We start from the raw sequence: 26,286 nt of genomic DNA, 5'->3' as shown, positions 1-26,286 counted from the left end.
CTAACGAGAAACTGATACACGGAAATACTACCAGAACACAGAAGATGCCGCCTCACTCGCTTTCAGTTAGCGGTTTCCCGCCGGTCAAACGGAAGCAAAACCGCCCTTGACGTCATAGAAGGCGGTCTCTCCTCGTTACCATGGTGAAGTTGACGCGGCCATCTTTACTGTGGTCGACCCACACCGAGCGTTTCCCGGAGAGGGTGGTGGAGCGCTGTAGAAAAGTTTTCAGAATAAGAGGTGAGAACGGAATCATGCGCCTCAGGAAGGACCAAGGACAGAAAGCATTAGTTTAGTTAGGAAAACATAGAGGCGCAGATACTGAGGATTAGCGGAACGATTCAAACAGAGTAGAGAGGTTTCTGCCCGGAATTTGAAAGTTGTTTCCGTTGCTCGGCGGAAGTGTGGGTCGGAAGAGGACGACTTGGAGAAGCCGCTCTCCGCTGTGTGGCGACCGGAATCATGTCGAGTTTGGCGGTGAGAGACCCGGCAATGGATCGATCACTCCGTTCCGTGTTCGTGGGGAACATTCCGTATGAGGCGACTGAGGAGCAGTTAAAGGACATTTTCTCGGAGGTTGGTTCTGTTGTGAGTTTCCGGCTGGTATACGATAGAGAGACGGGCAAACCTAAGGGTTATGGCTTCTGCGAGTACCAAGACCAGGAGACCGCACTTAGTGCCATGCGGAACCTTAATGGGCGGGAGTTCAGCGGGAGAGCGCTTCGGGTGGACAATGCAGCCAGTGAAAAGAACAAGGAGGAGCTAAAGAGCCTAGGGCCTGCTGCGCCTATCATTGACTCACCCTACGGGGACCCTATCGATCCAGAAGATGCTCCTGAGTCGATTACCAGAGCAGTCGCTAGTCTTCCCCCGGAGCAAATGTTTGAGCTGATGAAGCAGATGAAGCTCTGTGTCCAAAACAGCCACCAGGAAGCTCGAAATATGTTACTTCAAAACCCTCAGCTGGCTTATGCGCTGTTGCAGGCACAAGTAGTGATGAGAATCATGGATCCAGAGATTGCTCTGAAAATTCTGCATCGTAAAATTCATGTAACACCACTCATCCCAGGGAAATCTCAAACCGTTTCTGGCCCTGGCCCTGGACTCTGTCCTGGACCTAACGTTCTGCTGAACCAGCAAAACCCCCCGGCCCCTCAGCCTCAGCATTTGGCCAGACGACCTGTGAAAGACATCCCTCCTCTGATGCAGACCCCTATCCAAGGTGGAATTCCACCCCAAGGCCCAATGCCAGCCGCAGTTCCTGGCCCTGGCCCCTTAACTCCTGGCGGAACAATGCAGCCCCAAGTTGGAATGCCAGGGGTTGGTCCCGTGCCCTTAGAGCGGGGGCAGGTGCAGATATCTGATCCCAGAGCTCCTATGCCTCGTGGGCCCATGACTGCTGGTGGCCTGCCTCCTCGAGGACTGTTAGGGGATGCTCCAAATGACCCACGTGGAGGGACTTTGCTTTCAGTCACCGGAGAAGTGGAGCCCAGAGGCTATCTTGGCCCACCACATCAGGGTCCTCCAATGCACCATGCCGCTGGTCATGACAGCCGGGGCCCTTCCTCACATGAGATGAGGGGAGGGCCCTTAGCAGATCCTAGAATGCTCATGAGTGAGCCCAGAGGACCTATGATAGATCAAAGAGGGCTGCCTATGGATGGCAGAGGCAGCAGAGACTCTCGAGGGATGGAGACTCGAGCCATGGAAACAGAGGTCTTAGAGACACGGGTGATGGAGAGAAGAGGAATGGAGACCTGTGCAATGGAAACCAGAGGAATGGAAGCGAGAGGCATGGATGCAAGAGGAATGGAGATGAGGGGCCCTGGCCCCAGTTCGAGAGGCCCTATGACTGGGGGAATTCAGGGTCCTGGTCCTATTAATATGGGGGCAGGTGGTCCTCAGGGACCCAGACAGGTTCCCAACATTTCAGGGGTGGGAAACCCTGGACCTGCCATGCAGGGGGCAGGTATGCAAGGAGGTGGCATGCAAGGGGCGGGCATGCAGGGGCCGGGCATGCAAGGAGCTGGCATGCAGGGGCCGGGCATGCAAGGAGCGGGCATGCAGGGGCCGGGCATGCAAGGAGCGGGCATGCAGGGGCCGGGCATGCAAGGAGCGGGCATGCAGGGGCCGGGCATGCAAGGAGCGGGCATGCAGGGGCCGGGCATGCAAGGAGCAGGCAAGCAAGGTGGAGGGCAGCCTAGCAGTTTTAGTCCTGGGCAGAGCCAGGTAACCCCCCAGGATCAAGAAAAGGCAGCTTTGATCATGCAGGTTCTTCAGCTGACTGCAGATCAGATTGCCATGCTGCCTCCTGAGCAAAGGCAGAGTATCTTGATTTTAAAGGAACAAATCCAGAAATCTACTGGAACTTCTTGAAATGTTTTAGAAAATCTTTGGTGGTAGTCTTACAAAGGTTTTCTGTAGCGTAGAGGATGGGTAGGTGCAAAAAGCTGAGTTCTGAAACCCCACACTTGAATAGTTGGGGTTTCTTTCCTTCCAGAACCTAATCTCATTTCTTGTTGTCTTTTCCTTTATTTTTAATTGTGGGGTAGGGGGTGGAGGGAGTGGGTCTGTTTACTTTAATTCCCTGTAAATATACAAAAATAACTGAACATGATTATATACCAAATAAGGTTACAAAGGTTATGCAGTATTATTAAATGTGTCTACAAGGTGTTTAGTCCATTTTAAAAATACTGAGTAAAACAATGTGAAAACTGCATAAAGACTAAAAGATGACCTGTTCAAATGGTAATATACTAAGATAGTTTAACATGTTTGGTTGTGTAAGAAAATAAAGATGTTTACCTCAGAATTACAAGATGTATTTTTTTTGTAAGCCATTTAAGATACACCTATTTCAGGGGCAATAGACTGCTGTATTGGTTTAAGCATTGTCTTACTATAACTTTTGGAATTACTTCAGTATGTTAGAGCTAACCAGTTAATTCTCACCTTGTGGTATTTGCTTCTTTTTTTTTCCTGAAGGACACACCTTATTGGCATGATGTTTTATTTATCCCACCCTTCCAGCAATATTTTGGCCTAGCCTTGAGCATGATTTTGCTAAGACAGTTCTCGGGTCAACTAAGTTACTTAAATCTGCTCTGATGAGACTGTATCTCAGTAATGTCCTGTTTGTCAATAGTCTTGAATTAATTGAATCTAAATAATTCTCTCATGTTCTTCCCCAAAATCACTGTGTAGGGTCTAGTTGATCTGGATGAATTATACACAGTATTGGACTTTTCTTAAATAATCCATTATTTTCTTAAATAGTGGAAGGCTTCATGCAGTAAAGGTCTCAAGTTTCCTAGAAACTCACTTCCATTACACAGATGGTATCCATCTGGCCAACCAAAATCAGGAATTAAAAGTTTTAGTCTCAGGAACATTTAAAATGCCGTTTAGTTCTTATTTCAAAATTTGCTTATCTGTCACCATTTTATCAGAATAATTGATGCCCAGGTTTAAAGGTATTCTTGTAGCCTGAAATATGCTCAACTGGTTATTACTTTCCTTTTACAAGCAATAAATAAAGCCGTTTAATTCTAATATACATATACCCATGAGACATTTAAAAATCAGTAGGAGGGAGGTGGGGCTTACCAGGTACCTTTAGAGCTAGTACCTGATTTACTTTTAAGCCTTTAGGACGTGGAGACAAACATTTGTATGATAGAATAAGTAGTAATTAACAGAAATAATGCCAATAACACCCAGAAACACCGAAGTAACCAGTTGATCTTAGAAGAATAAAAGCCAATACAGAGGGAAAAAATAATACAGAGGAAATGGCAACCCACTCCAGTGTTCTTGCCTGGAGAATCCCAGGGACGGGGGAGCCTGGTGGGCTGCCGTCTATGGGGCCGCATAGAGTCGGACACGACTGAAGCGACTTAGCAGCAGCAGCAGCAAGCCTAGAAATATTTTCCCTTTGTAAGGTTTTTATACCTTAAATGGATAACTGATTCTTAAAGTTTTGCTCTCTATGATGTTTCCTGCTACCTGTTTTACTGTTTTATTGTTCATACTGTTAATTTCCCCATGTTTTCTATATTTGTCCCCTTATTGGAGGGGATAAGACACTCCTTGACATCTCTAATAGTTCTTGTTAATATGAACTCAGAGTTGGCTAGGTTACTTCAAAATTGTAGTTGCTGTATCCCAAAGCTTTCACTAAAAGACTTTTAACTGAAAACCATTAAATTTGAATGTTCTTTGTTGTAGTAAAACGTGCATTGTTTAATGCAGACTGAAAAGTAAAATTTAGGCTGAGTTTAGTAAGTTAATCTATTGAGAGTTCCATGGGGCCTGAATACTTTTTTTTTTTTCCTTTGAAAAAGCAAATCTACAGAAATTACAGGAATTGATATAATTTTTTATAGTGATTATCTACATAAATACTTGTGTATTATATATCCAACCATGTTTTTCCTATGGTAGGTGTCAGTAGCAACATCCTGGATATTGAGACATTAAGCTTCCTGTTATTTTTATTCCCCACAGTAAACTCTGTATCCCAGGAATGCCTTATAGGTACTGTGACTTCATTACTGACAGCACTTGTTAAATTGTCATGTAATAATGGCAACCCACTCCAGTACCCTTGCCTGGAAAATTCCATGGACAGAGGATCCTGGCAGGCTATAGTCCATGGGTCACAAAGAGTTGGAATCAACCGAGCTACTTCTTTTCCTTTCCCTGGTGGCTCAGATGGTAAAGAATCCACCTGCAATGAGGGAGACCCACCTTCAATCCCTGGGTTGGGAAGATCCCCTGGAGAAGGGAACAGCTACCCATGCCAGTATTCTTGTCTGAAGAATTCCATGGACAGAGGAGCCTGGCAGGCCCCAGTCCATGGGGTTGCAGAGTTGGACATGACTGAGCGACTTTCAGTATATTTTACTTTTACCCTCTACTCCCTACTCCCACTTTTAGTAGATCAGGAACTCTGAACATGGACTGTTTTACTCATTTCTGTATTCACTTTATATAGCAAAAATTGCACATGAGAACAAAAATTTCATCAATTTTAGTGGAAAAAAATCCTATTAACACATGAATTTCCCCACAAATAATTTAAATTAGACACAGAACAAATGAGCTGTGATAACTATTTGCATTAGAAAATAAATTAGATAATAAAAGCAATCACCTTTACTCTGCTAAGCTGAATAGATTTTTCTCCTCATTTCCAATTCACACATGGTCGGAGCCAGTACTGATGGAGAATAAGAATATAAGCAATACATGTCTACTACACTCAGAATCGTGTTTTAACCCTGGCATCCTGCATTTTCCTATGTGTGAAAGTGAAGTCGGTCAGTCGTGTCGGACTCTTTACGACCCCATGGACTATAGCCTACCACACTTCTCTGTCCATGGGATTTTCCAGGCACGAGTACTAGGGTGGGTTGCCATTTCCTTCCCCAGAGGATCTTCCCAACCCAGGGATTGAACCTGGGTCTCCCAAATTGTAGGCAGACGCTTTACCATCTAAGCCTTCCTATATATGGGCAGACTACAAATAAAATCACAAATACACTCATAACAATAGTAAAGGTAGTGGGGTGGAACACAGATTTGGAAATGCCACTTTATGGCTTATTCCTTTTGGACTGTGCATGTTTTGGGGAAATAAATGATCAGCTTTAATTAGTGCCTGCTCATCGTCCTTTCATATTATTGATTGATATCACAATATGCTTTAATATGATATCCCAAGACTTCTTGTTTGGGACCATTTGATAAGATACAAACAAGATAACCTGAATCTCAGGTAAAGGTAGGCTAATACAAGTGAGATATGTATGACTTCAACTCCAATTCTCAGAATTCTAAAAGTAGAAAGCTTTTCTTTTTTAAAAAAAATCCTTAATAGAATCACAGCTTGCAAAGCTTCTTGCTTTCCCATGCAGTGCTGGGACATTAGCTAAGCACACAGAACCTTGTTTCCTATGGTGTGGCAGGCCATTCTCTTAGGTCTGATGAGATTTAAGGATATTATGTGCAACAACCTACTGTGGCAGAGAAACTGAATTATCAGTTACATCTCACAGTCTTTTCACAAAAGAAACTGACAGCCTCTTGGTGCTTTACACTGCCAGGTAATCACCAGATAGATTTCTGATTGGGGCTTGCTTTTCTCAATCTTTTGTTGAGAATGTAGTGAAGACCTAATTCATTTTAAGGAAATGAATATATTTAAGCTAATAAATATAACTAATGTTAGTACTATTGATAGTATTACTATTATATGATATTGATATCTAGTATGCTAATATATTTCATATATATGTATACTTCAGATCTTAACTGAAACAGATCTTTTAATATTTTCATTTGCTTCTATGCACCTTAAAAGTTTTACTCCCCCAGTTGAAAGTTCAGTTTCACAGATAATTCATATTACAAATGACCTTTCTCATGAGATGTTAACAGACATATTTCTTCTTGATATTTTAGTGCCACAGTATAAAGCTTTTGCTAGTAAGGGACATGTAACAAAGTGATTTGGGGTAGCATTGTCAAAAATAACAAACCCAGTGCTTATTTGCTGTACGTAGAAATGCCAAAGTGTGTACCTAGAAAAAGACCCGAGATGTTGTGGTTAATGACAACTCTTTATAATTAGGAGTTGACTTAGCTCCCAAAGGTAGGTAACTAATTATCAAGGAGTTAGAATAAAATATATAACATTTTAATCCATAATCGATTCTGTATGATTCAATATGTATAAATCTGCAGACATCTGAAATCCGTCTCATACGTGTCACAAAGTCTGGTCATTTAAAAAATCTTATCTGCTTGATTACTTTTTTGTTGTCTTTCACAAAAGTAGACTGGTTAATTTCTTGGGCATCAAGTAATAAAACCATCAGTTTCCCACAAGTTATTTAATTAGCTATTTTAATCAAAATTTGGTTTTACTATGTTACTAATAATCAATAATTCTACTGCAAAAAATCTGTAGGCCACTTTAGTGTACCTGCCAGCCTTTGATTTCTCTCCTACCTCAAATGGATTTGAAGGAATTTGTACCTATTTAGGAATTTACTTATGTATTTATCCCTGAATATTCCACAGAAAAAGATACAACAATGTCTCACTTCCCAGTTTATCTTAAAGGTTCACCTTAATAATACTCAAAATATGAGCCACATTAAAAATGTTATATTTGAATTAATGTGATGGAAGGACCGACATGAGCTCCCTAGGTGGCTAAGAGGTAATGAATTTGCCTGCCAATGCAGGAAATGCAGGTTTGATCCCTGGGTTGAGAAGATCTCCTGGAAAAGGAAATGACAACCCACTCATATTCTTGCTGGGAAAATCCAATGGACAGAGGAGCCTGGGATGCTACAGTCCATGAGGTCTCAAAGAGTCAGACACAACTGAGTGAGCATGCACACAGGGACCTATATTGGCTTGCTTGGTGCATTAACCTTCATAAAGTCATATTCTATATCTCAAATGTACATGTAAAATAATAGAGCAATATAAATAAGAAGGACTAAAAAAAATTGCCAGACACAAACCTTGCTCTAAGAGGGTAAAAACAATCATCACCTATTGATAGAATATATTTGCTATCTTTAGGTAAACCTATAGTCAAAATGATTTCATCACTGTACACATACCAGACATCAATCAGAGAAAAAATCCTCATCTATTTTAAGAAACAGAGAAATGACAGTATTAAAATCTCTAGAATCACTTATCTCCCCGCATCCCACCACCATAAATTTTGTCAGTTTTGTCCTGTAGAAAGGGACTCCAAATCTGTGTCTTGTAGGTCAGTTGAACCTGCAGATATGTTTTGTCTGACCAGTCAAAGTTCTCAAAAATTTTGAATTTGAATGACATATATGTTCCCATTTGTCCACAAGCCCACCTTTCCCTGAATCCCTGGATCTTACGCTAGGTTATTCATACAATTACTTGCCATTCCTTGTAATGCTTTGAGTTTACAACTCCTGCTTTTACTCTGCTTTAAAACATAGCTATTAGATTTGATGGAAATACTTAATTTGTTATTTTTAGATACCACATATAAGTGAAATCATATAATATTTGTCTTTCTCTGATTTATTTCTTTTAGCATAATACCCTCTATATCTAACCATGTTGTCACAAATGGCAAGATTTCATTCTTTTTCTATGGCTGAGTAATATATTCCATTGTATGTATATACACATATGCCTCATCTTTATCCATTCATCTATCCATGGACACTCAGGTTGCCCTTATATCTTGTCTACTGTAAACAGAAGAAATCTTGAGACCATAAGATCAACATGCTTATGTTTCAGTGAGAATGAACTGTCAACAGAATTCTGCTGCTAAATATTTTTTAAACTTCATCTATATATTCCTGTGAACCAAAACGAAAGGACCATTATCACCAAAGCAACTAAAAGTAACTGCCCTGCTTTTATTCTGTTAATTTATTTTCAGTAGTTTTATTGAAAATGGCATGAAAACCAGATGTTCTGATCTGTGCCTTTAAACTCTGTCTTTGAACTCGATCATGACTGAAAGTGAAAGTGAAAGTAGCTAAGTGTCTTTGAGACCCCATGGACTATACAGTCAATGGAATTCTCCAGGCCAGAATACTAGAGTGCGTAGCCTTTCCCTTCATGATTAAGAGTATAAATTAAGCAACTCAACTTTCGTAAATTAAGCAAATATGCTTTTTTTCCCTAAAGAAATGTTTACATTGTATTCAAGTAACAGAGCTCAAAACACTTCTAACAAACAACAACTAAATTCCAATCAAGGCCTTTCAAGAAGTGACATCAAAGCATCACTGTGCGGCTGTGAAGATGACCTTGGAAGAGTGAATTTACATCTCTCCTTTTCACACGTGTTCAGACAACTTGTATTCTAGTAATCTGGGGCTTTGTTTTCCTAGAGGGAAAACAAAATCTGCTTTATTAGCATGTTTTGGGAGATAATTTATAGACTCTTCGGTTGGCGGGGTGAGCAGGTTTAGCAATTACCCCCTCGTAAGTGCTTTTGCTGGGAGGGGCAAACGAGGCAAACTAGGGGCCTTGAGCAAAAATACCCCAGATTCAAAATGGCCCAAAGCTGCCCTTCCTGAGGAATTAGAGCTGGATTATCCTGGGGAGAAAAGAGGCTTTTCTGCATCTCTGTCCATTGTCCTTTTTGCCCAGGATGATTCATAAAGAGGAGGAAGATGGATGAGTTGGCCACTGACCCAGCCAGGGCCAGCCAAGGCAGGATTGTGAAACTCATCTCCTGTGATCACTGTGGTGAATTTAGCAAATTACCAGGACTGAAAAATGTTGTTTCAACAGTGGGTAGAGTTTTGTTTTGTTTTGTTTTTTCTCTAAGCTCCACCAGAAATACAGACCTACTCTACACGCAACTGGGAGGCTGCTACCCCAAGCAAGCAGTGCCCTTTCCAGCTCGTCTTCAGTTACTCTGTGAGTCCTCTTACCTGCCATACAACTAAAGATTTTTGTTTGTTTGTTTTAATAAGAAAAGGAAGAAAAATTCACTTACATTGATATAGACATGGAATATAATTATTTAAAATATTTTTACTCTAATATGCCTTTTTTATTTACACAGTGATCAAATATTTTGAAGTGATGAAAGGCACCTATAATAATGGAATTTCAGGCATCAGCCACAAGACTGGGGGTAGGAGAGAGATTTGTTTTTGAGGAAGGAAGACAGTAGCAAGAGCCTCTCAAATGTTCCAGAACTAACACAGATGTCAGTTATAAGTTCTATGCCCTCCTTTGGAAGACAGAGTCATGGTTAATAAATAAAAATACTTCTATCAAGGAGCTAACTAATGCCAAGCACTTGACATACATCATCTCTAAGCTGACTAAACTCTGGAGGCAGTAGGGAGAAATATGCTTAGAGAAGCGATCTAGTTTGCCCTGAGTCACACAGCCTGTAGGAGGTTGAAGCACCAGCTCTCAAGCCCTACTCTCCCTGTCACATCCTTTGGCATTAAGAAGGAGACAGTGAGAGGACAGAATAGTTTTCATCCTGGGGATCGAATGTGAAGGGAACATCAAGCATCGTTTCCACTAAGTAAAAAAGTTTATCAGTCTAGAAAAGCTGATTTTTAGGTAATAATGAAAGATTTATGTCAATCTTTTGTCCTTATTCTTCCAACTACTAAACTGGGGCTTTGGTAGAATAGAGAGAAATAAAATACAAAGCTAGAATGAAAACATTTATATGGAATAACAATAGATCATTTATAAGAATTACATAAAAATATCTGCTGGATAGGTCTGGTCAATATCAAATTTAAACAGTACTGAGATTTATTTTTCCAGTCATCTCTTTAAAAAAAATTGTTAATAATATACAGTTTACATGCCATAAACTTTACTCATTTAAAGCATTTCCTGAAATATTTTTTTAGTATATGCATAGAGTTGTGCAACCTAAATTTAGAACATGTTCATCACCCCAAAAAGAAAACTTGAACTCACTAGCCTCACTTCTAATCCTCACTCATCTCCCTACTCAGCCCTAGGCAGCCACTGATCTGCTTTCTGTCTTTAAAAAAAAGTAGTCCTGCTATGAACATTTATTTGCAAATTATTGTGTGCCCATTTGCTTAATTTCCCTTGGGTATATACCTAGGAGGAGAATCACTCCATCATATGATAACTCTATGTTAAAGCTTAGAGGAACTGTCAGACTGTTTTCCAAAGTGGTTGTACTGCTTTATATCCCCACCAGCAACAAATGAGCATTCCAGTTTCTATACATCTTTGTCAACCCTTGTTAATTTATTTTTATTATAACCAGAGGCTTCCCTCATGGCTCAGATGGTTAAAAATCTGCCTGCAGTGCAGGGGGCTTGAGTTCTATCCCTGGAAAATCCCCTGGAGAGGGGAACAGCTACCCATTCTAGAACTCTTGCCTGGAGAATTCCATGGACAGAGGAGCCTGACATGCTACATGAGTCCATGGGAAGTCCATGAGTTCCCAAAGAGCTGGATGTGGCTGAATAACTAACACTTTCTTCTCAAACATATGTGAAGGGAAATCTCCTTATAGTTTTGATATGCATTTCCTTGATGGCTAGCAATCAACATCTTTTCATCCGCTATTAGCTATTTGTAGATCTCTGGAGAAATGCCTGTTCCATGTAATCTATTCACTATAAATAAAATGTATAAATAAAATAAAATGTTTTATGATTTTAGCATTTCTGTTTTATGCAGTAGATCATCAGAAGACTGTCTCTAAAACAGGGGAAAAAAATAATTCTTTCATGACTGAAGAACTGACCTGAAATAGGAGGAGTCAAGTTGCAGTGGTAGAAGTGATGGTTTTCAGTTATATTTTTATACCTTTTTGGAAAATGTAGGTAATGATTATCATGGCTTATATCTCTTGGTGGGGTTGAGGACACATGAGCCCCAAATATGTCACCTTGGCATACTGAATATGTTAAACTGAAGGAGTATGAAAAAAAAAATGGCAGAAGCAAGAAGGTCATCCTGACATCCCCCTTCTCCCCAGAAACAGGTCAAAAAACTCTCCTATGACAGATGCCTCCCTATATCCTAAGAAAAGGGACATCCTTATTTCTAAAGACAAAGGGATGCTGAGATCAACAGACAGGACTTGCTAGTAAGTTCCCCCAGTTTGCACTTGACGTATGCTCTTCTGACCTACATACTTCTACTGTCCAATCTCCACCAAAACTAGCATGAAAATACTCAGGTTTCTTTATTTGGGTTTTCATTTCCTTACGAAGACTCTTGTGTCATGTAAAATGTATATTAAATAAGCACAGTCGTGTTTTTCTCCTGGTAATTTTTGTCAGTTTAATTTTCAGACCTAGCTGGTGTACATGCTAAGTCACTTCAGTCTTGTCCAACTCTTTCTGACCCTATGGACTGTAGCCCACCAGGCTCCTCTGTCCACAGGATTCTCCAGGGAAGAATACCGGGGTGGCTTGCTATGGCCTCCTCCAGGGGACCTTCCCGACCCACCGATCCAACATGCATCTTTTGCACTGGCATCCTGCACTAGCAAGCGGGTTCCTTACCACTAGCGCCACCTGGGAAGCCCCCAGACTCAGTAAAGGACACTCAGAGGGCTGAGGGAAACATCTCCACCCCCAAGGTGAAGACATTAGTTGACTTTGAAAGAACAGAGGGCACTTTTCCAGGGAAGCAATGCAATATTAGACAGCATGGTCTCTTCCTGTGTTTAAATACTGGTTCCAGCAATACTATCTATGTGACCCATTTCTTTTTCTCACTTTCTGTCTACCGAGTTATCTACTTTCTAGTGTGGTTGAGAAAACTGTCTGGGAGCACAATTTGTGCCATGCCTCTTCTTGATATGTACTAGACATTGACATTATCCCCAAACAAATAAAACTTGGGACACAGAACCATAAAGGGAACATGAAAACATGAGCAATCTGTTTATTGCACTGTATACCCTGGAAAAGAGAGAGAGAGAGGAATAGAGAATGGGAGGAATTAGCTCAGCTATGAGGACCTCCATCCATATCAGGAGAGAAGAGAAAGAACCCACAAGAAAAGTCTATTGCCAGAAAAGGAGGTATTCTAAACCACAGTGATCTGTTCTGTGTTTTGGATGAAAAGATTGTAAGATCAGGGCAGGAAAAGAAATATCACCTCTCTCCTTACCACTTTCCTTATATTCCCTTATATAGTAAAGCTGTATTTTGTACAACAAGAAATCTAATACAACTTTAAAATGGTGAAGGCAATCTTATGCTGAAAAACCCTCTAACAGCTGACTCTGACCCAAGAGGTTTCAAGCTCCTGAAATCTTGTTTTAGACAAACCAATAGAAATGGAATCACAGTTTTATCTAGTGTGAGCTTTTATGGCTTATATAGTTCTGTTTTCTATAGCTTTATTCAGTACCATAGGGGATAGATTTTAGAAACTCTGTTTTTCCTTATCTAAAGCAAACTTTAACAGTGCAATAAAAGTTTGAGAAAACATTTACACTATGTGTTATGGTATTATATCTAGAGTACACATATCTTAAGTGTTTTACAAATGAAGTATTCATATAAAACCTAGCCCTTTCCTTCATGCTTTCAAAAATGATACACACTATGCAATATTTAAATGGTACACATTACGCTATATTTACCTTGCAGCATAAATGCACCAAGATATGATGATTTCATTAATCCTCATTTAGTATTCTGTGCTTTATACATATCTAGTATTCCTCAGACTGACTTAAGAAAATGACCCTACAGAATTACATGTACTGGAAAACACTTTTACCAAATGCAACTAGCTTTAAACAAGAGTATTAACTAACACAAATTCTATACATATGCTTATTTTACCAAAAATTGGAAGCTACAACAATACTGAATTACACTGAAGTTCAAAGTTACAGATTTTTTTTTTGACCTCTTAATGAGTATCTTCTTTAACATTCACTTGGCATTAATTTAGCAAACACTTTTGGTTTCAATAAGCAAACATATGTCAAAGTATTCATCATGTTTTGAAATGCATTTCCTTATGACTACCATATTTCTTCTCAAGCGAAAGCAAGAGTCACTCAGTCATGTCCAACTCTCTGTGACCCCATGGACTGTATGTATAGTCCATGGAATTCTCTAGGCCAGAATACTGGAGTGGGTAGCCTTTCCCTTCTCCAGGGGATCTTCCCATCCCAGGGATCGAACCCAGGTCTCCCGCATTGCAGGCAGATTCTTTACCAGCTGAGCCACAAGGGAAGCCCATTTCTTCTCAAAATTTTACTTAAGAAAGTAACAGCAAAATGGGTAAATTTCCAGTTTATGAACTTGTTACCATATCATTAAATCTAGTTTTCTATACTGGTGGCTCAGATGGTAAAGCATCTGCCTACAAAGCGGGAGGCCGGGGTTCAGTTCCTGGATCGGGAAGATCTCCTGGAGAAGGAAATAGCAACCCACTCCAGCACCCTTGCCTGGATAATCCGATGGACGGAGAAGTCTGGTAGGCTACAGTCCATGGGGTCACAAAGAGTCAGACACGACTGAGCGACTTCACTCATGCTTGCAATATGGCAGCCACTAGCTAAATGTGGGTACTGGAAACTTAAATTGGATTCTCCAAGCAACAATACTGGAGTGAGTTACCATGCCCTCCTCCAGGGGATCTTCCCAACCTAGGGATCAAACCCACATCTCTTTATATCTCTTGCATTGGCAGGGGGTCCTTTACCACTCACACCACTTGAGAAGCCCAATGAGACTGAGAAAGTATATTTTTAGATTATTCAAATTTAGTGAATTGAGTGGTTGCCACATGTGGCTAACAGCTACATAGTCGATAACACAAATATAGAGGACGTGAGTTATTTTACGGCTGAATATCATTGTGGGTAATGGTTCAAAAATCACAGATCAACTGCCTGGCTATTCCCATCACTAATTTTCAGAATTAACATCATCATTAAAACTGTTCATCAGTAATTAAGTGCTCATGCACTTAGATCAATAAACACACCACCACTTGTGTAATATTCTCACACAATATGTAGTATTCAGAGGACAACAAATGAAAGTATCCTTAGTTCATTGTATTCACTTATTCTTTCAGTGAGTATCTAATGCTCCTCATATACCAGGAAACGAGGAATCAAAACAGCAAAAAAAAAAAAAAACAACCACTGATCTCATGGATTTTACATTAATTCAGTGTCTATTTCGTCCCAGGTACTCTGAGCATATGCTTTGCCCTAAAGGAGGTTAGTTTAGAGGGGAGAGCCCCCCAAATAGAGGGCAGTATAGGGCACTATAGCACTGCAATATGATAGCAGAACAATTGTAAGAATCTGAGTCCATACGTATTCAGGGAAATTTTCTTGCAACAGAACTAAGTTTTGAAGATTGAGAGGAGTTACTGAGAAGCCATTCTGAGCAGAGGATTTCTCTGAGCCAAGGAGCTACAATGAACTCGCCTGGAGCTATCAGAGAACTTTAGCTTGTTTCAGTGAGGGGAGGCGGGTGTGCAGAAGCAGAGGAGAGAAGGCAAGGTTCTAGAAACCTGTGCCTTTAGAGATAACCTACAGTTTGATCTTTGGACTGAAAGATATATGGAGAAACTCAAGGATTTGGGGAAGGAAAAGTTCAGATTGACATTTGAGAAAGATCTCTCTGAACAAGATCAATTATGAAAAAAAAATCAAAGGAATCCGAATGGAAAATGTTCTGGTGGCCCAAAGTAATCTGCTAGCAAGCTCTTCAAGGGGGTTTTTTTTAGAAAATGGCTTCGTTTTTATGAGAGGGAGACATTTAACAAAGCTAGCCATCAAGAACTCAGTCAAAAGCTACTAAGAAAAAGACAAAAATAAATAAAGAGAAAACGAATAGGTTGCTTTTTAGGCACTATGCTTGTAAAACATCCTTTTGTGGAGACTACTGGCTTGTAGCTGCACATAAAACATTGTTATTTATTTAACAATATAGATTTTATATGGATTTTCAGCAGATATACAGCAATACGTGAAGAAAGACAGTTGCAGGAATAAAAAAAATTAGCAATAGCTGAAAGTGAGAGAGGAATAAGATCTAAATGTCAGAAATTTTATCTTTCATCATTGTGGCCTCATAGATAGAGTAAACCGGACATAGTGCTCTGTCTTCAATAAATATTTATGAATATTCATTTTGCAGATGCCGTTCAGTTACTAAGTCATGTCAGACTCTTTGCAAATGCATGGACTGCACCACTCCAGGTTCCTCCGTCCTTCACCATCTCCCAGAGTTTGTGCATTGGTGATGCTATCTACCCATCTCATCATCTGTTGCCCCCTGCCCCTGTTGCCTTCATAAATATCAGTAAATGAACGCATCATAAAATTCATATAGAAGAGTTAGGAGATCAATAATTCACCACAGTAGTCCCATGAATAATACGAGTACATTATATCCCAAGGCAATGGCTGACGGTTAGCCTGAGGCCTCTTCTGCTTGTGTAAAACATGTAGCCACTGTGTTAGACCTGACCTTACCACACACAAATTTATCAGTCTTTTATGAAGCTTCAGGGATCTGGTGTCTTTATCTTGAACCAGCTGCTTCCAAACAAGGCATTTATCTAGGGCACAACCTCTTTTTTGGTGAATGTGAAATAAAGGAAAACAGTGAACCTCTTTTCATATGAAAAGTCACCTCTTCCTATAAAACAATGCAATCTAAGTAACTAACCTCTTATCCTTCAGAGCAAAGATAAGCAATTTGATATCTGATTCTATTTAGAGAAATGATTTTTACATCAGATGTATATCAGAATCTCCTGGAAATTCTGAAAAACAGGATTGATTCCTGGTCCCCAAGCCTAGAGGTTCAGATTCAAGTACATCTAGGGTGGTGGCTACAAAGTCAGGTCACTGAAGATGGCTGTTCTCTTGCTCTCTGTACGTCCTCTGCTGGATCAGTGCCTGCTTCACCTACACCTGATTCACAGGACTGACCTTCCTATGTGTTTGCCCCAGACCTCAGCTAGTGACTGTTCTTATCAAAGGGGGCAGTGAGGACTGTATCTCTCTGCTAGTTTTCCTGGGAACCTATGATCCAACCTGACATCCATTCCGCTATAACAGGTAATCTCCCCTTCCCACTGGGGGCAAATCCTGCCACCACTTCCTCCCTGCCGTCTACCGTACATGGTGGGGTGTTGCTCCAGGACCTTGCTTCAGACGAGTAAGCTCCCAATCCATTAAACCACTGATGTCTTTGTCACTGACTGGGGTTCCTTCTTCTGTCCTGAAGCTGGGCAAGCACAGGCCTCACAGGCCTGTGGAGTGCAACCCAACAGTGGTGATGGTGGTGGCGGTGACAGGTGCTAAAGACTTTTATTTACCCAATCATAATTGGACATTACAATTATGTGAATGTCCAAATGTATTCTCATGCCTCACAGGGAATGTACAATTTGCATGTAAAGCTACTCACTGTGGTCAGAAGCTTTCCAGACTCTCCCTATCCATGGCTTCCTCCACCACGTGGAGATGGCCTGTGAAGCTGCTGCACAGGTGCTGCCCTTTATATTTGTTAATGATTGTTTTTAATCTAAGCTTTGAGAGCCTGCTGAGAAAGCAAGACCTCTTTCTCCCTGAATTCTCAGCTCTTCATTGTCTAACTAATGTCTTCTCAGACTGTATGGCTGAATGTGCCAACAGTGAGAACAAAAGACCTCTCCTTGATCTTTAATCCCTAGCTTCTCTCTCCTTTACTCAGCTCACGGGGAAAAACAAAATATACATAGTTAAGTTGCTATGCATCAAGATTGGAAACAAGAAAAAAAAAAATCTTAGGTTGACCGTGAAACAGAAATATGGTATCCTCTGTGTCCCTTTCTCACCTAAGATTCTGCCCAATATCTCTCCTTCCATTTGGCAACTCAAGGCTTTATTACAGATGCACAGGACTTCTCCAGTGGTCCTGCTCCCAATGCAGGGGGCCTGGGTTTCACTCATATCAGGGAATTAAACCCCACATGCCTCAATGCAGAGTTTACATGCTGCAACTAAATCCTGTGTGCATGACCAGGTACAACCAAATTAATTAATTAAAATAATAATAATAAAAATAACGATGCACTGAACATGCACCCAGATATCAAGGTTATTTTTCCAGGCTACCCCCAAAGCCAGTGCCTCTCTGAGCAGAGACAGATGATGAGACCCTGGTTTCAACCCCAGTGACTGGCATTGCCTTTGGACACTGTGGTCACTGAGTTGAATGAAAGCCAGGGTGTGAACTGCTGGAGGTTGAGAGAAGTATAGTTACTGCCATATGAGTTTACATTGCTGCATCCTCAGTTACTGGTGAAAGTATTCCTTAAGGTGCAAAATTCTCACAGCTCTGTTGTGGCGGATTTGTATAAGAAAGTTCATAACGATCTAGCAACCAATGGTTTCATGGTGGTATGTTCATTCAGTAGCTTACTAGACAGCAAAAGAAATGAGAGAATATAACCATATGCAACAATATGCTTTCCAGGAACATGACACTGATCCAAAGAAGACAGGCGTAAAAATCTTACCCTGTATGATTCTATTCCAAAAATAGGACATAATGATAAACAACAAGGCCCTACTGTTTAGCACAAGGAACAACAATATACTGAATATCCTGTAATAAAGCATAATGAAAAAATGTGGAAAAAGAATATGTGTATACACATATATACATATATGTACATTTATACAAAACTGAATCACTTTGCTGTACAGAAGACACTAACACTGTAAATCGCCTGTACGTCAATAAAAAAATAAAACAACATAGAACAAATTAGTTCGCAGAAAAAGAAGTCATGAGAGAGGCTACTTCTGAGAATAAGGAAAAGGTAATTATGGGGAGAGGGCACACAGAGGCCTTGGAGGGTTTAAAACGGTGAGAGTTACACAGGTGTGTTCACTTCAGTTCAGTTCAGTTGCTCAGTCGTGTCTGACTCTTTGTGACCCCATGGACTGCAGCACGCCAGGCCTCCCTGACCATCACCAATTCCAGAAGCTTGCTCAAACTCATGTCTATTGAGTCAGTGATGCCATCCAACCATCTCATCCTCTGTCGTCCCCTTCTCCTCCCTCCTTCAATCTTTCCCAGCATCAGGGTCTTTTCAAATGAGTCAGTTCTTCTCATCACGTGGCCAAAGTATTGGAGTTTCATCTTCAGCATCAGTCCTTCCAATGAATATTCAGGACTGATTTCCTTTAGGATGGACTGGATGGATCTCCTTGTAGTCTAAGAGACTCTCAACAGTCTTCTCCAACACCACAGTTCAAAAGCATCCATTCTTTGGCACTCAGTTTTCTGTATAGTCCAGCTCTCACTACATGACTACTGGAAAAACCATAAGCTTTGACTACACAGACCTCCTGTTGGCAAAGTAATGTCTCTGCTTTTTATTTATTTATTTTTTTCTTGCCTCATTTTTTTTTTTAATTTTTATTTTTACTTTAGTTTGCTTTACAATACTGTATTGGTTTTGCCATACATTGACATGAATCCGCCACTGGTGTACATGAGTTCCCAATCCTGAAACCCCCTCCCCCCTCCCACCCCATATCATCTCTTTGGATCATCCCTGTGCACCAGCCCCAAGCAACCTGTATCCTGTATCGAACATAGACTGGAGATTCGTTTCTTTGGACTCTGTCTCTGCTTTTTAATACGCTGTCTAGGTTGGTCATAGCTTTTGTTCCAAGGAGTAAGCATCTTTTAATTCCATGGCTGCAGTCAGCAACTGCAGTGATTTTGGAGCCCAAGAAATCATGTCTCTTACTGTTTCCATTCTTTCCCTTTTATTTGCCATGAAGTGATGCGACTGGATGCCATGATCTTAGTTTTCTGAATGTTGAGCTTTAAGCCAACTTTTCACTTTCCTCTTTCACTTTCATCAAGAGGCTCTTTAGTTTTTCGCTTTCTGCCATAAGGTTGGTATCATCTGCATATCTGAGATTACTGATATTTCTCCCAGAAATCTTAATTCCAACTTGTGCTTCTTCCAGCCTGGCATTTCACATGATGTACTCTGCACATAAGTTAAATAAGCAGGGTGACAATATACAACCTTGATGTACTCCTTTCTCGATTTGGAACCAGTGTGTTGTTTCACGTACAGTTCTAAATGTTGCTTCTTGACCTGCATACAGATTTCTCAGTAAGCAGATCAGGTGGTCTGGTGTCCATATCTCTTTAAGAATTTTCCACAGTTTGTTGTGATCTACACAGTCAAAGGCTGTGGTGTAGTCAATAAAGCTGAAGTAGATGTTTTTCTGGAACTCTCTTGCTTTTCTGATGACCCAGTGTGTTCACTTGGTGACATTTAATTAAGCTACACTCAGGATTTGTGTGCTTTTCAACATGCTATATTTTAATGAAAACTTTAACATTGGTTGGAAGCTCATCTATTTCAGAATGATCATTTAATTACAGTAGCCTTGAATCAAAGCCAGGAGATAAGAAAAAGAAAATAGACAACTTAGATTAATCAGATACTTGCTACCTGTTAGTACTTTAAAATAGATGTTGTCACATAAATGCCCGCTGTCAGCATTTTCTGGCTTATTAGTGACCACAGGAAACAGCATTAAAAATGTCAGGCAGAAAAATAAAAATAAAAAAGGCTACTTAAAATTGTCAATTCATCAAATTTCTGTTTTGGCAGATGACACCTTTATAAATGGAAATGGCAGTACAGTCTTTTTCAGCATGGAAGAGTCCCATAGAGAGGTTCCTCACTTCCTTTGCTTCTCCTGTCTGCTTTTGGGAACATTCTTTGCTCAGGTAAATAGTAGAGAGAAAATGCTGAGTTGAAATAGAATTTTTATCTTTTAGTTCATAAGTAACTTTTTGCAACTTTGAGTAACATGGAATGGGGATTCTACAGTGCCTTAAATTTAGACAGAACTTTCAACAACAGTGGAAATGTTCCTATATGATGATTATGGTATCCACTAGCCACTGGGCTCGATATGTGCTAGTATGACTGGGGAAATACAGTGTTCCTTTAACATAACTCTAACTAATTTAAATATAAATTCAAATAGCCATGTGTACCCAGCTGCCTATGGCCCATTCAAGTTTTGATGACCATCTGATCCCACATTCTCTCATATTATAAGGTCTATGATGCTTTCTGAAATGATGAAGTGATGTCGAAATGACTGGAGCCAAACACGGGTCAATTGGAAAGATTTGAAAGAAGACAAAGAAGCGAATTGAGTTTATTGGCTTGCACGGTTATGGGAATGAAATGGATTTCTCTGGAAAACTGGTTAAAGAACTACAGAATCTTAAAAATTTTAGAAGTTAATGGGTCATCAAGAAAAACAACTTTAAAAAATTTAAATGTATCCTGTTAAAAATAAGACCACAGGCCCCAGATGCATCTACTTATGTTAAGCCATGTCAACAAACTGAGAGTTAGAGTTTCAGTTCTCCCAGAAATGGACACTTAAACCAGCTAATTAGGAATCAAGTAAGGCACTCAGCCTGATTCCTGACATCCCCTAAAGGAGAGTAACCTTGCAATAACCAAGTGGTTGTTTTTTTTTTTTTTTTGCTTTTCTTTCTTTGTACAACTTCTCTTCTGCCTATAAACATCCTCGATTCTATACAGCTCCTTGGAGCGCCTTTCTATCTGTTCAATGGGATGCTGTCTTGTCTGAATCGATTTTTGCTTAAGTAAACTTTAAGAAAAATTAATATGCCTCAGTTTATCTTTTGACAGTTCAAATTAGCAGATTTTAAATATGTATAGAGGAAACAGAAAATGAGGGCTAAAGCAGTTGAGCAGGAGAGCAGAAAACCTCTGACTAGGATGGAAACTAAGTGGAATCTTGTGTGCCCCTCGGCCGTCCAAGCATCAATTCAAAAGCCCCTCCACGTCTCCTGCCGCTAGTTTACAGAAAAGCTGGTCTCCCAGGCCTCGCTGAATCATAAAAGAGCAGGCCCAAGCAGCTAATGATTAGGACAATAGAGTCACAGATTCAGCATCTGATATACATTCCTGACTTTTTTAAAAAGATAAGTAACTGCCATCAGAGGGAAAAGGTTAACTGCATGATGACCAGCCTGCAGCTATGACATAAACTGCTCCATCCTGAGCAATACTGAGCTTATGGCTAGCACAGTTCCAAGATCTGGCTTTAAGAGAATGAGATTAACACTACTGCTCATAATAATCCATATCATTGTGGGCATCAAAATAAGTATAGCTTGTTCTGCCCATATATGTAAACAGGCAACTGTAATGGTCAGAAAAGAGATGCTACAGACCCATGTTGACATCTTCTGCTCTAAGAAGATGGTGCCCTACGTTAGCATGAAGATGGAGAAGACTCTTGAGAGTCCCTTGGACAGCAAGGAGATCAAGCCACTCGATCCTAAAGGAAATCAACCCTGAATATTCACTGGAAGGACTGATGCTGAAGCTGAAACTCCAAAATTTTGGCCACCTGATGTGAAGAGCTGACTCATTGGAAAAGATCCTGATGCTGGGAAAGATTGAGGCCAAGAGAAGAAAGGGGTGACAGAGGATGGGATGGTTAGATAGCATCACTGACTCAAAGGGCATGAGTTTGAGCAAACTCTGGGAGAAAGTGAAGAACATGAAGGCCTGGAGTGCTGCAATCCATGGAGTCACAAAGAGTTGGACACAACTGAGCAACTCAACAACAACAACAGAAGATGGACTTTGTCTAGTATTCCATAGAAATGGAATGCTCTTCTGACAAGCGGGAATTTATAAGAAGTTTTTGGCAGGAGAAAGCTCTTTGTAGGAAAGAGCTCTCTGCATGAGGCCCATTTTGTCTTCTAACCATAAACCAGACACCCTCATGCTCTACTCATCTCCAGCCTTAGCACAACTTTCTCATCTTTTGATCATACAATACTTTGCCTAACTTGCTGGTTCCATCTATAGATCAAAGAAGTAAAAATGAAGAATACATAATTAAGCAGATGACCAGATCTCTTCCTTAGCTTCCCCTCAGTAATCTCATAAATCAACTGTGTGAACAAGAGAGCATCTAAAGAAAAATCACAAAGAATCGACAAGCTTGTGCACAAGTCTGTACACAGTGGGAGATGACTTTGACCTATCTCAATGATAAACCAAGATTGCATTCCTATTTCCCCTTAAAAGGTTTCATGGCCAGGCAGAATCTTCGGAGGTAGGTTTGGGGGGGATGCTGAATCCACTATCTCTCCAAATTACTGACATTCTAATTAAAATCACCTTTTCTTCCTATCAGCATTTGTGAGTACTGATTTTACAGTGAGCAGTGGGGCCTGATTTGATAACAGGATTTGGTAAGTTACTGGCATCAACATGCTGGTTATCCTTTGATTTAAGCTTAGTATAAACTTTTGAGCAGGTCACTGTAATGTCCTGGCCTAGAGACTGCGGCATACAGAGGGGCAGTTCAGAAGATCAGATACACCAGGAGATAACCTTTTCTTATTTTTCAGACCAGACAGTGTTAGAATTCTTCCCTTGATGGCTTACATCTTGACCTGAGAAAAATTGAAATTTTGCCTCATTTTATTTGTTATTTGTAGGAATTAGTCTTTCTCAACAAGGTCAGCAAGACATGGACTCCGTAACTCATATTTTACTCACACCTGGGCTGCCCGGATACCTATCGTGTTGTGCGCTGACTCACAGGTGTTTTCTAGTCAGCTCCCAAATAGTATAGAACACGGTGGACTTAATATAACACTGAACTTTTAAACCACTTTTATAATTTCTGGGACAGTGTTATAATTCACATGCCATCTAACAGTAATATTGATATCCCAACTCTGTCTGAAGGATTATGGCTAAAAGTGACCTGAAGAATATCTTGTAATTTTTTTTTCCACTGAAAACTACTCTGTTTTCTTCCCATGAAGTGGAAATAGCTAGTCTCTTCATTAGAAGACACTTAAGAAACATTTGCTTCACCCATACAAATGTTCAAATAAGCTGAAAGTCAACTGTAGATTAAATATCCTGCCTCTTCAATTCTAAGATCTCACTGCCACCTTTTAATCCACATATTACTATTTATGCATTAGGTTATATCTGAGGATCCACATGAAAAAGAAACTTGCCAGCCTCCAAGTAGAGAAGTCAATTTTAACAGAACGACTATTGCCCAACTGGGTTAATTATATTTTGACTCTGCTAGAATGTAACTGGTTCATCCACACTGTCTCCTCAGTTTAATTACTTATTTTGGTAGTAGTACATTTAGTTAAATTTCAAATATATTTAGATCCTAAATAACTTTCTTAAAATGTCTTTGAGAAGATTACTCTGCTTAGCAGTGTTGAGATGTAAACTTATTCCTTATTCAAAAGACTGCTTGTCACTCACTAGGCAGCGGAATTAAAGGCAGGAGAAACTATCAAATTTCTCAGAAGGTATTGTCAAGGTTAAAAGAGGTAATTATACTGATTTACACATCCTGATGGACCCTCAGTAAGATGCCAACCATCTGTCAAACACTTCCATCTCATGTGTAAGAAAGGATATTTAAATTCTAGCAGAGCATTATTTAAGAGAAAAATGACACTAAAAATTGAATTAAGTAAGAAAATAAAACAATCTCCTGGTATTCTATATGTCTCTCTACAATTAAGGCAACCCTTTAAGCATGAAAAGGTCAACAGCACAGTCTAAATTATAAACATCAGCATACTATAAGGATGCTATGAATAGTTGTTTCTGGCCTCAGACATATTAAAATCAATCAGTGGTCTTCAAACATTAAAAAAAAAATCTGTTTTGATCATGACAATACAGAGGAACGTGACTTGCAACTGGATAAATATATGTGAATTTCTACTTCTAATGGGCTACATGTACTGGAAAACTACATCCACACATGCACACTTTTTAAAATTTTTAATCCTTCAAAAACAGTGAGATCACAAGATGAGAAAAGAAATCAAAAGAGTGCAAAAACAGAATTGTAAGTCATATCAAATGATTCCTTATATTTAAACACACCAAGAGCTTTCAATAGTATTCAGTGTAAAATAAAAAGACTTAACAATGGTCATCCTTTATGATCTTGCCTGGCCTGAAATTGCTTACCACAACCACCGCATCCATCTCTCTGACTTTATCTCTAACCAATCTCCTCTTTGTTCTTTAAACAGATTCCATCTCAGGAATTTGCAACTTTCATCTATTCACCCAGACACCCACTGAAGAATTCCCTCATTTTCAATGACTGATGATCAAAGCTCATCTTATAATACCAGCCTTTTCTAACCATTCTTTATAAAATATTATCATTTTTATCTTATTCATTTTGCTTTATTGAAAAAATTAAAAATAAATATATATTTTTACTAGCACATTTTACCACCTTTCATATTTAGTTTTTAACTTGTTGATATTCCAGCAAATGTGGGCAAGGGCAATACCTCAAGTTGTGAGCTAAGTGGACTACAGACTCTTTTGTTTGGGTCTTGGCATCAGGCAAGTTCTCAGTACATGTTTATTCAACAAAAGAATGAATACAGAGTCATAAACTTGAAATGGTCTTGGCATTGCTCTGTTTTCTGTAATACAAGAACCAATACAAGTCTTGACTTTTAATGGCATTGTGGTGGTAAGAGACAAACCTTGGGTCTATGTTAGGAGGGAAGTTGCAACTGAAATACTTGCATAAATCTTGTACCTACTAAGTTCACACGCCACTGTAAAGGTAAAGCAGAGAAATCTACTAGCCTGAGAAGGGGGTTAGCAAAATAACTCACTGATTCGGTCTTGATTCAGGATATGGAATAAAGAAAGAAGAGAAAACTTTCCTAAGAATCTATAAATAAGAACTGACCTCAAGCGTCTGCCTGCAATGCAGGAGACCTGGGTTCGATCCCTGGGTCAGGAAGATCCCCTGAAGAAGGAAATGGCAACCCACTCCAGTATTCTTGCCTGGATAATCCCATGGACGGAGGAGCCTGGTGGGCTACAGTCCACAGGGTTGCAAAGAGTCGGACACAACTGAGTGACTTCACTTTCACTTCACTCTAACTGTACAGTTTTTCAGTGTGATTCAGAAGAACCAAAGCTAAGATACGTCAGGTTAGCAGGGTCCTGAGTTATACATACAAATTCTCTCTTTACAAAGGCATGTAAAATTCAAGTCACTGTGATTTCACAGATCTAGTTCAACCAAGTGTGATCTCTCATGGAGGATTCTCAGAAAATCAAATAACATAATTAGACGCCAAAGACTTCACCTATTGCACTGAAAAGACATGGATTATAAAATAACAATGTCTATGTTTATAAAAATAAAAGAAGTAACTCAAAACCAGGTTAAAAAAAACAAGAAATATAAGAAAACAGAGAGATTTTAAGAAATAGCAAAAAATTCTAGAAATAAAAAGTACAATAATTAAAATTATAAACTGAATGGAAGATTTTAAAAGAAGTTTAAATACGAGAGAGAACTTAGGAGACATGAAAGATTAGAGTGAGAAAGTCTAAAATACATTAAATTGGCATTCCATGAAGAGGGTACTAAGAGCTGAAAGACACAAGTTACTCCAATTGCCAAAGGCTAAGAATTTCTAGAATTAGTAAGACAGGAATTCCTTAGAAGAAATGGAGTAGCCCTCACAGTCAACAAAAGATTCTGAAATGCAGTACTTGAAATGCAATCTCAAAATGACAGAATGATCTCTGTACATTTCCAAGGCAAACCATTCGATATATCAGCAATCCAAGTCTATGCTCCAACCACTAATGACAAAGAGGCTAAAG

General features: G+C 39.8%; 2 protein-coding genes across 5 annotated transcripts in view; one reads left to right on the top strand and one right to left on the bottom strand.

Annotated features, from left to right (window-relative positions):
- PRKG1 (protein kinase, cGMP-dependent, type I) overlaps positions 1–26,286 on the bottom strand; it is a 1,377,467-nt gene that overhangs the window by 611,934 nt on the left and 739,247 nt on the right. The window lies entirely within an intron of this gene.
- CSTF2T (cleavage stimulation factor subunit 2 tau variant) lies at positions 172–2,818 on the top strand. The gene has a single exon (XM_013975049.2). The coding sequence runs from the start codon at positions 463–465 to the stop codon at positions 2,374–2,376; it is 1,914 nt and encodes a 637-aa protein (XP_013830503.2). The 5' UTR covers positions 172–462; the 3' UTR covers positions 2,377–2,818.

Source organism: Capra hircus, chromosome 26 (assembly GCF_001704415.2).
Source record: "Capra hircus breed San Clemente chromosome 26, ASM170441v1, whole genome shotgun sequence".
In the NCBI taxonomy this organism is placed as follows: domain Eukaryota; kingdom Metazoa; phylum Chordata; class Mammalia; order Artiodactyla; family Bovidae; genus Capra; species Capra hircus.
This window is presented reverse-complemented; position numbering and strand designations above follow the sequence as displayed.